The 14256-nt window shown below is 39.0% G+C and overlaps 2 protein-coding genes across 5 annotated transcripts in view; both read left to right on the top strand.

The window, feature by feature from the left end:
• The first annotated feature begins 309 nt into the window (after positions 1-309).
• fam135a (family with sequence similarity 135 member A) lies at positions 310-12780 on the top strand. 3 transcript variants are annotated; one of them, XM_077495546.1, is made up of 21 exons: positions 310-613; positions 2054-2183; positions 3409-3488; positions 3600-3739; positions 4063-4133; positions 4214-4387; positions 4514-4640; positions 5426-5579; positions 5983-6060; positions 6411-6460; positions 6940-7098; positions 7200-7273; positions 7352-7506; positions 7621-9442; positions 9512-9672; positions 9760-9851; positions 9953-10050; positions 10935-11086; positions 11165-11275; positions 11363-11476; positions 11630-12780. In XM_077495546.1, exons 2-21 carry the CDS (start codon positions 2107-2109, stop codon positions 11833-11835), a joined length of 4095 nt encoding a protein of 1364 aa, XP_077351672.1. In that variant the 5' UTR covers positions 310-613; positions 2054-2106; the 3' UTR covers positions 11836-12780. The 3 variants fall into 3 exon arrangements, with proteins under 3 accessions (XP_077351672.1, XP_077351671.1, XP_077351673.1); XM_077495545.1 differs by having other exon boundaries at positions 2051-2183; XM_077495547.1 differs by lacking the exon at positions 5983-6060 and having other exon boundaries at positions 2051-2183.
• Positions 12781-13456: 676 nt separating this feature from the next.
• Positions 13457-14256, top strand: part of LOC144001546 (FERM domain-containing protein 6) — a 14496-nt gene continuing 13696 nt past the window's right edge. For both annotated transcript variants that reach the window (XM_077495960.1, XM_077495959.1), the window contains exon 1: positions 13457-13599. The gene's annotated coding sequence lies outside the window, so the exon portion shown is untranslated. The remainder of the gene's footprint in view (positions 13600-14256) is intronic.

Below are 14256 nucleotides of genomic sequence, written 5' to 3'. Positions count from 1 at the left end.
AATGTAACTAATTATGAATAAAACTATTTAATATACTTTACATTTCAGCTTGTCTATTTCATTTTTGTTTGTTATTTGGCCTTTGAGCATCTATTTATGTCCATCTGTCAGTCCATCTGTTTATATCACTGGTGGGCAAAGCTGGCCCATATGGGCCACATGCAGTCCATGATGAAGAGGAGGAGGAGGATGAAGTTAATTGTTGTTGCTATTATTATTATTATTATTATTATTATTATTATTATTATTATTATTATTTGCAACCTCTGCAATGTAACTTTTGCAGTCTCAGTTGAGAAGACTGCAGGCTCCATTGCAGCGTCAACTGCGCCTCTGGCGTGCGTGCGCATTAACGCACGCTCGTAAATGGTAAATGGGCTGTTTTAGCAACGCTAGTGACAGCCGCTCAGGTTGTGCTCGGACTCCTCACATCCCCAAGAGTAAATGGCCAAGCTGTCATTTGATGAGCGGATATACTCTACGGTTTTCTTGAGGGTGGACGTGTCATTAGGCTACTAGCAAGACCTTTTCATCAGGACGTGGGAGAGGATAAGAATATAGTGCGAGAGGACTACGTTGGCTAGCTAGCTAATGTTAGCTTGCCAGTGCAATGGTGAGTGAGTTGTTAGTTTCTCTGTAGCAAATGTTAGCTTCCTAGTTTCTACGTTCCTACTTCTCAGTGCAATGTGCAGATATTAGCGATCGTAACACGGGTATCAGCGGTTTTATATTTGTGTGCAGTTGTGAGATTGTTAGTTGACCCCACTTGACATGTTGCGGGCCCTTAAGCGAATCCTTACCGAGAGTCACTCCTCATTTAAAAAAAAAAAGAAAAGAAAAAAACAAGCAAGACACAGTTGCTGAGGTTATTTAGTCTGCCGGGTAGCACTAGTAATCACGTCTCTACCGAATGATGCACCCTCACTTTCCGATGACGTTTTACCGCTAATGTTGTTTTACCTCTTGCCCCCATGTCTGGTTTGGTCCTCTTAATATAACGAAGCTAAATGGTGAACTTAACAACAAGGGCTATTTTCGCTAACTGTCCTACTTTCGTGCAGGGTACGATTTAAAAATACACAAGCTAAGGACATTTATTTATACTGTTTATCACTTTGGTTTGAAACGTGTTGAACAAAAGGGATTCATTGACGGAAACAGCTATTCAGTAAACCTCTGGTTGGTTTTGTTTGTTTGTTTTGTTTGTTTTTACTATAATCTAAGGGTGGGCAAACTTTTGTGCAATTGATCTCGAAATTGGACAGATGGGCCGTATGCCATCCCTAGATGACGTGTGTGCGTAAAATATGCAAAATACTATGTTAATAATAGAAGATTAATTCATTTTCTTTCCAAATGTTTTATTGTTTTACAGTGAATCAACCAATTATTAAGCAAATAAAAAATGTTAATGTATATTCACCTTCCCAAAATAATGGCCATCTTATTTATTTATTTATTGTTGCGTTTGTTTTTTCATGAAACACTAAAAAAACAACCAAGTTGTGAGTATCTAATTCATTAATTCCACCATAGGGGTAGAATAACATAATCTGGTAATTTGAGGATGATGGCAATTTGAGTTGAGGTGGTCCTCATCACAGTAGATGATTTTATTTTATTTTTATTTTTTTTAAGCACAAGCTCAAGTCCATTTTTATTCCAAAAAAATATTATTATTTTATGAATGTGAATTTGTAAAAACTTTAATTTTGCTAATATTTTTTTCTCATTTTAAAAATAAGATAAATTATATCAAAACAAATAAACATTAAGAAATGCATATTAATTAACCAGTTTTAATGGAGGAAAAAACACTAAATGAATGCAACAAATAAAACAGGATTATATTACAAGTAGATAGATGGATATTATTTTACTGTCTGTTAGCTTTCTTTTCACCCTTCTTTGTCATGCAATCACTAAATTGCACTGTAGAGACTAGAGAGCTATTCCAAAATTCCCCTAAAAGGCTCTTCATCACTCATGTCTCATTCTTTTGTATCATATTCTTACTTCTTGTGATAACCCTGGTCTCTGTTTTCCTTAGCAGGCCTTTGTGTGTGTCCCAGATGATGTGAGACACCTCAGCGTGTAGACACCACAATGACTGAAATTCAGGCCACGGTGGAGTTCTCGGTGGAGCTCCACAAGTTTTACAATGTGGACCTGTTCCAAAGAGGGTGAGTTAGTCTGTCATTTATTGACACAACACTGTTTGACAACATTTGTATTAGCTTTTTTTGGTATTTGTTCCAGGTAGTGACAAACCCACTAACATTTTCTCAAAGATATTTCATTGAATACAAAAGCATCCATCGCACACAATTCAATATATTTAACTGTTAAAAAGTAAAGTAAATTTTGCATTAAATGCAGTTACCTATTTCATGGTTATCATCACACTTTTTCATCACAGTTACCATCACAAAAAAGGCAAAGAAAAAGGAAGACGCTTGTGGACTTGCTCGTGTCAAATGTGTCATCAGCTAAACTGCACTGTTTGCTTATGGATTAAGTGTACAGAGTGTTATGCAGTCCATCTTCTTGTCCTTTACCTTGAAAATGAATTACTGTATACATCTCCAAGTCCCAGCTGATCAGAGTGATCTTCACAAGTACACTAAGGAACATTATGTTGAGTAAATCAGGTGAGCTTTCCCTCCCTCAGAGCAATAAGGATCACTTGTACTGTACTTTATAATGCAGGGAGTTTACAAAGTGCTTTTTTGTAACCCACGCATGTGGTAGACATTATGTATAAAAGTTTCTATGGAATCACATTTGTTGTTTAAAAGCATTGAGCACACTCTCCATCAGTAGAATATTATACAATGCATAAACTATGAACATGTTGGCTGGGATTGTCTTTTAGCAGGTTGTAGCCTACATTTCCATTCCAAGTTGAATTTTGTTCATTTTTTATTTAAATGCCGTACAGCGTCCTCATGGCTATCAAACAACAAAATCAGTTAAATACAATCCATCAAATATATGGAAAAAATATATATACATAAACAAGAGGTAAAGTGTAACAAAAGAAAATCAAATTAAGTTGCAAAGACTAGTAAACAGAACCATGTTTAAATAAAAGGTATTTGGTGTATATTTTTAAAACAGCCTGCAGCAGGCATGGTTTAACTTTTATTGCTTCACTGTGGTGAAATGAAACGCCACCTCGGCTCATCATTACTTGGAAGAGTTCAGCTTTACAACATGAGTGACTGCAAAAAGAAAGTGCTTATTATTTATTCAGGAACGGTTTAGTGTCATTTTACAAAGTAAGCCACTGGAAGCTTGCGGGTAGGTTATTCCTGTACTAGTGACACTAGAGACCAAACAAACATACAGTGTGTTATCAGTCACTCGTATTTTTGTTTTTTGTTTTTTAAATGTTCCAATTTTCAGGTTCTACCAGATTCGTGCCAGTCTGAAAATTCCACCTCGGGTGCCGCACAAAATTGAAGCTAGTCTTCTTCACCGAAGCGGTAAATACATTTGTGAGGATGTTTGCACGCACAGGGTTTTATGTCATCATGAATAAGAAGAAGCTTCATGTGCATCAGTGGTTCCACAATTGAATTGGCTTCTTTGTCTAGGCTCTGACCTTGCGTTTCCTGCTTCAGTCCAAGATGATGTCATCTCCAGCAAAACGTTTCAGATTCTGTACAAGAACGAGGAGGTTGTTGTCAACGATGTGCTCATCTTCAAAGGCATGGTGCTTCTGGATGAGAAGAAGGTAGGTTTATTTGATTTCATTCTTTAACTGTTTTTGAAAAAGACATCAGTTTTTGTGGACATATTCCCACATATGTTACTTGTATGTCTTGATCTTTTGAGAGTCCCACCAGCAGACTGTAGGGGGCAGCAAATAGTTCCTCCCAAATAACTCATGCAAACAACTGTACAGTAGTTTCCATAGGGCTCCAAATGGATGGAAAGTCGGCTGTGCATTATTTTTTAACAAACAGTCACTTCTGTAGCAAACTGTCAACAACATAGCACCTTGTTTTTATACATTGGACCTACTTTAAGTTGCTCTCCAAATACTTTCTGAAACAGGTGGAAGAGTCCCTCTCTGATTTGGATTTCCAGCTCCAGTTAGATTTGTATTTCACTGATGGCGATTACACGTAAGTGTTGATGGGTTTATTACTTTACATTATGTGAGTGTGAATAAGCTGAAATATGTTTATTTGTTTGATATCTACAGACCAGATGACCCAAGCTCTTTACAGAATATCAGCAGCCGCACACTTCGTTTGCACTTTAGCCTTCAGCGAGGCATCCACCAGCACATTAATGTCATGTTTGACTACTTCCACCTTTCTGTCATGTCTGTTGTTATTCACGCCTCCCTCGTGGCGCTACATCAACCGCTTATCAGGTATCAACGAAGATTGTTGCCTTTTAGTAACATTTTGTCAAACCTCGTATTTGCCTTGTATTATGACACAAAACTCATTTTACTGTAACATAGAAGTTAAATTTTTACATGTACTCTGCTACCTAGTTTTCCTCGGCCAGTGAAGACAACATGGCTTAATCGCAATGCACCGGCACAGACCAAGGACTCTGTGATCCCACCTTTAGAGAATGTGGTGTTTGGCAGCGGTTATGTCAAGCAGGTGTCACCAGATGTAAGTTATTAATTAGTTAAGGATTAGGTTTGTTAGTTATAATAATATAAGACAATCCTTTTTCTTCTAAGAGTTTTAATATGTATACAAAAAAGATTTACAGTGTTCCCTCGTTAAGCACGGGTTCATCTTTCGTGGCCTTGCTGCACATTTTTTTACAACGTGCTTTTTTTTTTTTTTTTTTTTTTTTTAAAAGTGCTTTTTGATCTCTCGAACCCTACATCTGACCGGGGACATACGGGCTATCTAGACAAGCCATTTCCAACGGTGTCTGTTGGAAGGGGGAGGGAAGGAAGAAAAAAAAAAAAAAAAGCTAAATGATGATTGAAAAATTATTCATAATAAACTAGAAATCATACCAAAACAGAAAAAAAACATAATAAATGCAAAAAATATCTACTGAAGTAAGTAAATAAAATAAAATAAAAACTTTTAATGGAAAAAAATTATGTAAATGAAAAAATAACATATATGATCAATGAAAAAGCATTTATAATAAAGTTAAAAAAAACAACAACAAAACGAGAAAAAAAAAGTATATGATAAATGAAAAAGTATATAATTAATGGGATTTTTTTTATATATACTATTTTTTTTTTTGGAACGTAATACCTGCGATAAACAAGGGAACACTAATGCAAAAACAAATCATTATATAGCTAATTATATAAACAGGAAAACCCTATATTGAAACATTTGTAATACTGGTGAATCTAATATTGTTTTGTGTTTTAAAAAAAATGTGTGTGTCCTTCTTTTCAATGTTTCCTTTCTTGATCCTTCAGGGCCGGTCATTTCTGGTGTCTGATCACTGTGTGCAGCATGCCCTCAGCCTCCACCATAACATGTGTTCCAGTCTGCTACTTGCCTACCAGGGCCTGTTTGACTACTTCACCAATGTGACTAAGGACCTGCCATCCTCTCATCGTATGGAACTCGGTATGCAGCATCCATGTTGTTAATTTATTCAACGTAAACTGTACATGCAATGAAATGCATGCAATTCTTGCGGCATACTGCACATTTAGCAAGGAGGTCCTTATGTCTGCATCAATATTTGTGAAACAGTACATACAAGTTTTAGTTAATATTCTCATCATCTCATGTCTTTTCATCTGGATGACAATGTTACATCACAGACCCATCAAAGAGTCTTCACATTAATGTGAAATCTTAACCCAGTACACCAAATCCAAATGATTTAAAATGCCCAACAGGAGCGATTCAACTTAATGTAAACGGCTTACTAAAACTAATCTGCACGAGTGGACAGATACTAAACCATCCCAAAAGGACAAATTCATAAAAAGGTTAAACATGCCTATATGTGCAATCTTACTAGCCAAGCCCAGCATGCAAGTCCTATATGAGCGAGTACTAAGAAGACCCTATCCTCGAAGCCAAAGGCACGTCTACATAGGTATGTCCTGCCCCTTCCCATACCTCGAATCAGCCTGCCTTTCTCTCCTATTTCCTCTTCACTCCAGTTATCTTCTTGTACAAAACTGGCACACTCCTATTGCCACAATGTACCGAGCAGATGCACGTAAACTGCTGCCACCTTTTTCCTACTGTCTCTGTTACACAACTTTCAAGCCTTGACTTCTATAACAGTCAGGCTTCTCTGATTTTATCATCTTATCTTAGAGAAATGAATACTTATTCCACACCAGTACGTTCTAACGCTGCATTCTTGTTCAGTTTTTCTCAGACATATTCATAAACTATAGAAGTAAATCACAAGGGCAACATTGTTCCCTTTCTTTTCAGAAAAACTTGACTTGGAGGCCCGTCTAAACGAGTTATGTGAACAAGTGAAGGTAGGATCTGTTGATAATAACAATACAAGCATGTTCTTATCTCTAGTAATGTAAAATTTTTGTAGAAACCAAACTGGCATGCAATTAAATTAATTATATATTTTTATAATGTTAATTGTTTGCGTCACTTTTTTTCTTTATCTAAGTTGGTATTTTATGATAGTATATTTCCATGTGTTCTTTAATAATTGATAAAGGGATATTTTTAACGCTATATAGCAGTGATCGGGCGAAATCCTTTTCAGCAGACCTCAGAAACGACACGTTTGTTCAACTATCCTGGATTATTCATAGAGTGAAATTAACTTACAGATACATACAACCATATATTTTACTTTGCAAAATTCATGTTTTTTTCCCCCCAATTAACGTCATTGTCTTTCGTTACTTAATTGCGAATCAAGCGCTTTTCTCATCTTCATACTGCGTTATGGTTACTAGAGCCCTCTGGTGGTGTTTTTGTCTTTTAAAATGTGTAGCAAAAAGCAGAGACCCCTGATGAGTTGGCAGAACTGGTGAACATGAATCTCGCCCAGCTCTGCTCCCTGTTGATGGCTCTCTGGGGACAGTTTCTCGAGATTGTCTCCCGACAGGAGCAAGTTGCTGCCCTTCTCGCTGTGGAGCACCACACACTAAGAGTGAGTTCATCCTGGAATAACAATCATTTCTCTCTCATGAAACTGCATTCTGTAGTGAAGAAGCAAACTTAATCTTGACCTTGTTCCTGCTGTTATTTCAGGTGAGGCGATTTGCAGAGGCTTTTTTCTGTCTCGAACATCCGAGACAGTCTGCTTTGGCATATCAGGAGCTATAGTACGTCGCAGTCGACTATTAGATGGTAGCAAACATCCAAGTGTTACAGTAAATGAGATGTTTTTCTTCTTCTCTCAGTGCTCACAGTCACCAGCAGATGACTAATGCCATCAAAAGTTCCAGCTACTTTCTATCTCTGCCTCCACTTCCAGTGGAATGTGCAGATTTGGACGGTGACATCAGCTCTCTTCCAATCATTTTTGAGGATCGCTACTTGGATTCTATCACTGAAGGTCGGTAACAAATAATGGTGGTTGAAATGTACTTTTGTAAGGATCACAGAATAATTTGAAGCCGTATGTTTTGTTTCTGTCTTTATTCATAATCATCCTGGTTGGATTTTGAAGATCGTGATGGACCCTGGCTGGGCATGCACAACACACGGTCTGCGTCGGTGCCAAGTAAATCCGAGAAAGCTACTTCTAAGGACTACGTTGCAGTGGCCGGTCTCTTACCACCTGATTCTCAGTGTGCTTCTGTGAATAAAACCTGGTCAGACAACTTTGAGCCACCTCCAAAATCCAAAGGAAAATCCGTCAAACTGAAGAAAAATTCAAAGATTGAGAATCCCAAGAAGCTGATTAGACATGGATCCAAGGACTCAGTCGTTCTGGTGGGTTATAAGAACCTCAAAGCTCCTTTCGCTGAGCCAAGCAGCAAGTGTAAGGACGGGGAGGCTCCCTTGAACTCAGAGGAGGACCAAAATGCCTTGCGGGTGGACTCGATTAGTTGTTTAAGGACTAGTGATAATTCTGTCACTGACCCCTGTGCCTCATCGTCACACTTTGTAAAGAGTGTGGTTGATTCCGTCTCCGATGACAACACTTTTACTGCTGCTTGTCATCAGACAGGCACTGGAACAGTCCCTGTGTGCCAACAACCCCTGAACCAAGTCGATAATAGCAACCAAAAGCCGATGCAGTGGTCTGCCGGACCAAAGCAAATTGAAGTTAAACCAAGTCACAAAAACCAAGGTGGAAAAGTTACCGTTATTCGACCGTGTCGGACTGATGGTACTATTAACAGCAATATTCCAGAAATTACACAAACAGAATGTTACTCCAGTCAGTCTATGGTGGAGACAACACAGCATTGCCAGCATCCCTGTCTGGTCTCAGTACAGGTAAAGAGTGATTGTATTCGGCTGCCCGATGGAGCAGGCCCGAGTGCCTCTTCCCGCCTCTCGGACTCGGGCATTGAAAGTGAGCCCAGCTCTTCTGCAGCTCAACTTGTTTCAGGGTCACAGGCTTTTCCAGCGGTGAGTGCGGTTGACTCAACAATGGCTGCTCTACAGTCGGAGAAGACTACAATGAGTTCTGCACTCAGGCAAGTACAGCCGATTGTAGCACAACCGCCCTGTGAGTCAGCAGAGGCACTTCACACGCAAGATCCTCGCGCTGCCAGAGGGGTTCAGTCGTCGCTCACGTCGATCAACTCTTTGCCCTCAGACGACGAAGGCGAATGTTCAAGTGGAGCTGACGTGTTTTGCAGGAGGTCTAGTATTGTAATACAGGAGCAGAGTGTTGTGTTTTCTGGGGAGCGCACTAACAAACCTGCTGTTGATGCGCCCTGTCCGGTAGATTCCCAGCTAGTCAAATCAGTCGTCGATCTGGAAATAGAACACATTAGTGGGAATGCCGAGACATCTGGTGTCGAGGCCTTAAAAGAATCTCGTAGTGAACCCCAAACTGCTTGCCACTCAAGTAACTCTGCCACGAGTAGCACTGACATGGTAAAACGTGGCATGGTGGAGAATTATTTTGGCTCAACGTCCAGCACAGACGCATCCGAGATCAGCCCCGTAGAAACCTCCGCCATCACGCTGGGAATCCACACGGGACCTCAGGTTGAGGAAGATGAGGATGAAGGCGAGCATGAAATGATCGAGAACGGCTACTACGAGGAGGGAGACGGCTACGCCTTTGTCAATGGTGTCGCTGATGAGGAACAAACGTGCGACGGCGGCGCAGCGGGTCAGGAGACGCAAGATCTGTTGGAGCAGCTCGGCATTGGCCACATCCACGAAAAGCAGGATTTTTCCAAAGCGCCAGTCTGCGCCAACGTCGGCCCTACGAGTTCAGGACAGAGCGCAGGGAGGCGTCGCCCCTCTGCCTCCATGTCTTGTAATCTAAAGTGGTATGAATGTGTACCTGTACCACAGATGAAAGAGTGAGTTGTGATCTTACATCCTACATGAGGGTGTAGCATGCATTCGCTGATGAAATTGTAATCATGTAGGTTCATCAAGGCTAAGGAAGAAATGAAGCAATTGAAGCTTCCTGGCGTCTTGTACAGTGAAGTGCCCGAGCTGGCATCTACAATACCGTACTTCAGCTTGGAGGAAGACGGAAGCTGCGACGAGGGCATTCATCTTATCGTTTGCGTGCATGGCCTGGACGGTAAGGTGTTGGAAGTTCTTCAGACAGAGCATGTTTCATTTTTTTTCTGAGCATTATATGATGATGATGTTCCCCGCTTTGCCGCAGGCAACAGCGCAGACCTGAGACTAGTGAAGACTTACCTGGAACTTGGACTCCCCGGTGCTCGTATAGACTTTCTAATGTCAGAGAGAAACCAGGTGATGTTTCTTCAACATTGTTATGATCAGTTTGTTTTTTTTTTTTTTGATTTACCATAAAAGAATCTAAACTTTTATTTGTACTTGTGTGTTCCACCCAGAATGATACCTTTGCTGACTTTGAGTCTATGACAGACAGGCTGCTGGATGAAATAATCCAGTATATACAGATTTACAACCTCACACTTTCAAAAATAAGGTAGGTGTAAAATATTAAATTTTCGGAGAGTCTGAGTCATTTGGAAATTTAAACAGTATAATAATTGATGCCATTGTACCCAACCACAGACTTATATCTATTACGGAAACACCATTTTACTACCAGTAACACAAGAACCACATTTTTGCCACGTGCCATCTTTCCATATTTAGGCACAGTTATGTCTGGACTACAAGCCACAACTTTCTTGTTCTTTTGTTAAAATTGTATTTACTGTTCATGAATATTTTAAGTGTTCCTCACACATTGAAGCATTCTGCTCATATCTGCTCAAGCGTACACTCGAAAACGCATTCCTTCTGTCTTATTCCCTACACTAAAGGTTGTTTTGTTTTTTTTGTCTCATATTTTTATATGTATAATCTGCACGCAATGAACATGCAGTATTTAATTCAGTAAATTCAATTCTCCCAAATCTTCAAACAACAGTTCTCCAAATGAGGCAAGTGTTTTTGCTTCAAACTGTTTGTAATAAATGTTAAAGTACTTTCAATGCAGTATCACTGTCCAACGTATGTCTACTAGCTTAATGCTAACATTCAATAGGAAACACCGTAGACAGGCTAACTGAAATTAGCATAGCTATTGCAGTTGTTTCAAACATTTCTACTTTAGTGTAAACATTGCAGTCACGTAAACAAGTGGAGCATCTAACAACACTCGGGCATGCAATATATTCACTTTGCTCTGTGGAAGCAATTAGAGCTGCTGAAGTTTTTGTTTAGTTTTTAGTCTTGCGTGTGGGGATTTTTTTTAATTGTATTATGTCTCTTAACTTTTTCTTGTGGATGCAGCTTGTATATGGGTACGATCAATACACTGAATTCTAATATTATTTTAACCTCTTCTTTTCCTTCATACAGTTTTGTTGGTCACTCGCTGGGCAACCTGATAGTTCGCTCTGTGCTGACCAGGCCCAGGTTTAAATGTTACCTGAGCAGGTTACATACCTTCCTTTCCCTCTCTGGTCCTCATTTGGGCACACTGTACAACAGTTCAACATTGGTCAACACAGGTAAGTATCGGGTCATTCCAGAGATTCGAATAATAGTAATAGCAAACAGGATGCTGTTAAATAACTTGTTGTTTCTAGGCCTTTGGTTCATGCAGAAGTGGAAAAAGTCAGGGTCGTTGCTCCAGCTGACTTGCCGTGACCACTCAGATCCTCGACAGACTTTTCTCTATAAGCTCAGCACGAAATCTGGTTTGTGGTGCTTTATCATTTGCTTATTTGGCTTTTGAGCAATGAGTACCTGTATAAGAAATGTCTGCACTGATCTTTTGTGTGTAGGTCTGCAGTTTTTCAAGAATGTGGTTCTGGTGGGTTCACTGCAGGATCGCTATGTCCCCTATCATTCAGCTCGGATAGAGATGTGCAAAACAGCATTAAAGGATAAACAAACTGGTATGATACATCACTCAAACTGCTGAGATGACCTTGTTCTGTTAGCCGTGTTCTGTATTTTTGTCCGTGCACTTTGTGTTTGATGACTATATTGACATCTCAACTCTTCAAATATATTAAATGACAAAAGTGTTTCCTACTTGGCATCACCAGGTTCTGTGTATGCTGAAATGATTGAAAATCTGCTGCTGCCAGTACTTCAGAACAAAGACTGCAACCTTGTCCGATATGATGTCATCCACGCGCTTCCCAACACAGCCAATTCTCTCATCGGTCGGGCTGCCCACATCGCTGTTCTCGATTCTGAGATTTTTCTGGAGAAGTTCTTCCTTGTGGCCGCCCTCAAGTTCTTTCAGTAAGAAACTGCATGTGGACAAGAGAATGTGGAGCTAATACCTCACTTAATGGGACTTCCTCCAATGACCATCGTTGAACTACTTATATATACTTTTTAATGAAATAAGACATGCATTATAATTATTTTCGCTCTCTCTCTCTCTCTCTCTCTCTCTCTCTCTCTCTCTCTCTCTCTCTCTCTCTCTCTCTCTCTCTCTCTCTCTCTCTCTCTCTCTCTCTCTCTCTCTCTCTCTCTGTTCATAGTTTTTATGGGTTTGTTTTTATTTTTATACTGCCAATGTATTTATGTCTGGGGGGGGGGGGCAATGTTTCTGAGAGTTTTTCTTTCTTTTTAATGTTATTTATGTACTGTATGTTCAATATATTATTCAATTCATTTTAGCTGTTGAAATGAAACGAGCTGCTACATTATTAAAATAGTAAGTCTGCACATAACGTCACCATTTGAAAACTTTTCCCGCCAGTTTTTAGAGACCTTGCATTCATTTGCACCACAACTACATTTTACAAGCTTTTGTACAGAAAAGTCATTTGTACAGGTTGCTTTTGTATTAACTATTTTCCATCCTTTTTTAAAAAAAAGAAAAAGAAAAAAAGAAAAGACTGGATTTGAAATAGCTGTTATTCTCAGATGTTGAAGCTTTTCCTTTGTTTTTAATCCTTCATGCAGCATTGTGCACATTTGCCAACAGGGTGTTGGTGAAAATAAAGCTACAGCATAACATTTTGTCACAGGGAGCTGATGCAATGCTCATCAATGAACAAAAGCACATTTAGTTTTATGTCAGCCGTTTATTGAGAAAGCATTGAAAGTATTTTGATTGCTAACATTGGGTGATTGTGTCAACTGGAAAGCATTGTTTGGATTTTTAAACATGTTTCATGGGGAGATGTTTTTATCATTGTACCATTAAAATTGACAATATAAAACTAAATTTCTGATCTAACATTATTCTTTTGACTTTATTACGGGGGAGGATGGGATTGGGGGTGTTTTTCTAACTAATATGCAGTCTTCGTATTATCAGAGTCCCCGGTAGATGGCAGTGTTTATTAACCAAGCTATTCTGTCATTTTTTTTCTCTCTCTCAAAGCAATGAGCTGGTACGCATAAGCAAAGATTTATGGTGGAAAGATGTTGAGTGAAGTTCATCAAAAGGTGTAATTATAGAAATGGTCACACTGTGGCTAGGAAAGCGCTCCACGCCCTTCCAGCCCCAGAGTAACTTTTCCTAGTGGCAACATACTTGTTAATGTACTTGAAAATGTATTTAAAAAAACAAAACAAAACACTAACTTAAAATATATATACATATACACCACCAGAAAAAATGGAACCATTCAGCTCTAACAGACAACTGTACATGAGCTAATTTGTTCAGTATCGTAGTACAACGAAATATTTGAATCCACAATATACTTTATAAGCTCATTAGTTTACCAGCCAGTGTTTTTTCATAGGTTCAAACTATTATTTTATTTTAATTTTTAAATAACACCGTCAACATAAAATACCAAAACAAACGCTAACCCCCCCCCCCCCCCCCCCCCCCTCAAATCTTTGCAATGGTACAGTCCAAATCTGCTCTTAACTGTGGTTTAGAAACTTCTCTACACACACGCGACGGTTTGGGGTGGACAGTTTGGATCCACATGTATTTAACTCGCATGAAAAAAAAATGGGAAAAAAAAGTGTGTTTTAGCCACCGCCGGAGCAAACTCACTACAAAATGAGACTCATCTCCATCCATGACATGTGGAGCCCGGTGAGTTTCTTGCTGGTTTACGTAAATTTAGGCACAGTTTAATGCACTTGTTGCGCTGAATAGCGTTACTGCCTGTTATCGTTGAGGCGAACCGGTTTGATGCATCTCATACTGCTGTTACTTGTTGATCATTTTTTAATACTAGTAGTAGTTAATTCATAATCGGTGCTATTTTAGCTATTTTACACTTGTCCGACCATTTATAATTCATATAAAACGTTAATTCAATTCAGAGCCTTTTTCGGATCTGTCAAAACTTTTTATTGAAACTTTTAGCCTCCAATTAGATTATGTATTTGTATTGTTTCCCAGTTGGATGCAATTTTCTCTTATTCTCTTTTAACATATATGTTTTGTGTTGTGTGAGTTGCCGTTTAATAAACAAACAAACAAACAAATAAATAAATAAATAAATAAAAGAAACAACAACTAGACGGTGCATTGGGGTTGTTTTTCCAGAAGTAGGGATTATAACAGTCTTGGGAGGGTATTTAAAAAGCATACAGATGGCAACTGGCACGTGAAGCCAGCTTTGATCCTCATGGCCATCAACTAGCTGGGGGATTTCTCAGCCTGCATTGTCTGCAACGTATCAAAGCATAATGTATATTTTACTTTATTGACTGCATCGAAATTAGTTTTGCTGTTGTTTTGAGT

Source organism: Festucalex cinctus, chromosome 14 (genome assembly GCF_051991245.1).
Source record: "Festucalex cinctus isolate MCC-2025b chromosome 14, RoL_Fcin_1.0, whole genome shotgun sequence".
In the NCBI taxonomy this organism is placed as follows: domain Eukaryota; kingdom Metazoa; phylum Chordata; class Actinopteri; order Syngnathiformes; family Syngnathidae; genus Festucalex; species Festucalex cinctus.
The sequence above is the reverse complement of the archived record's forward strand: the minus strand, read 5'-3'. Positions and strand labels throughout refer to the sequence as shown.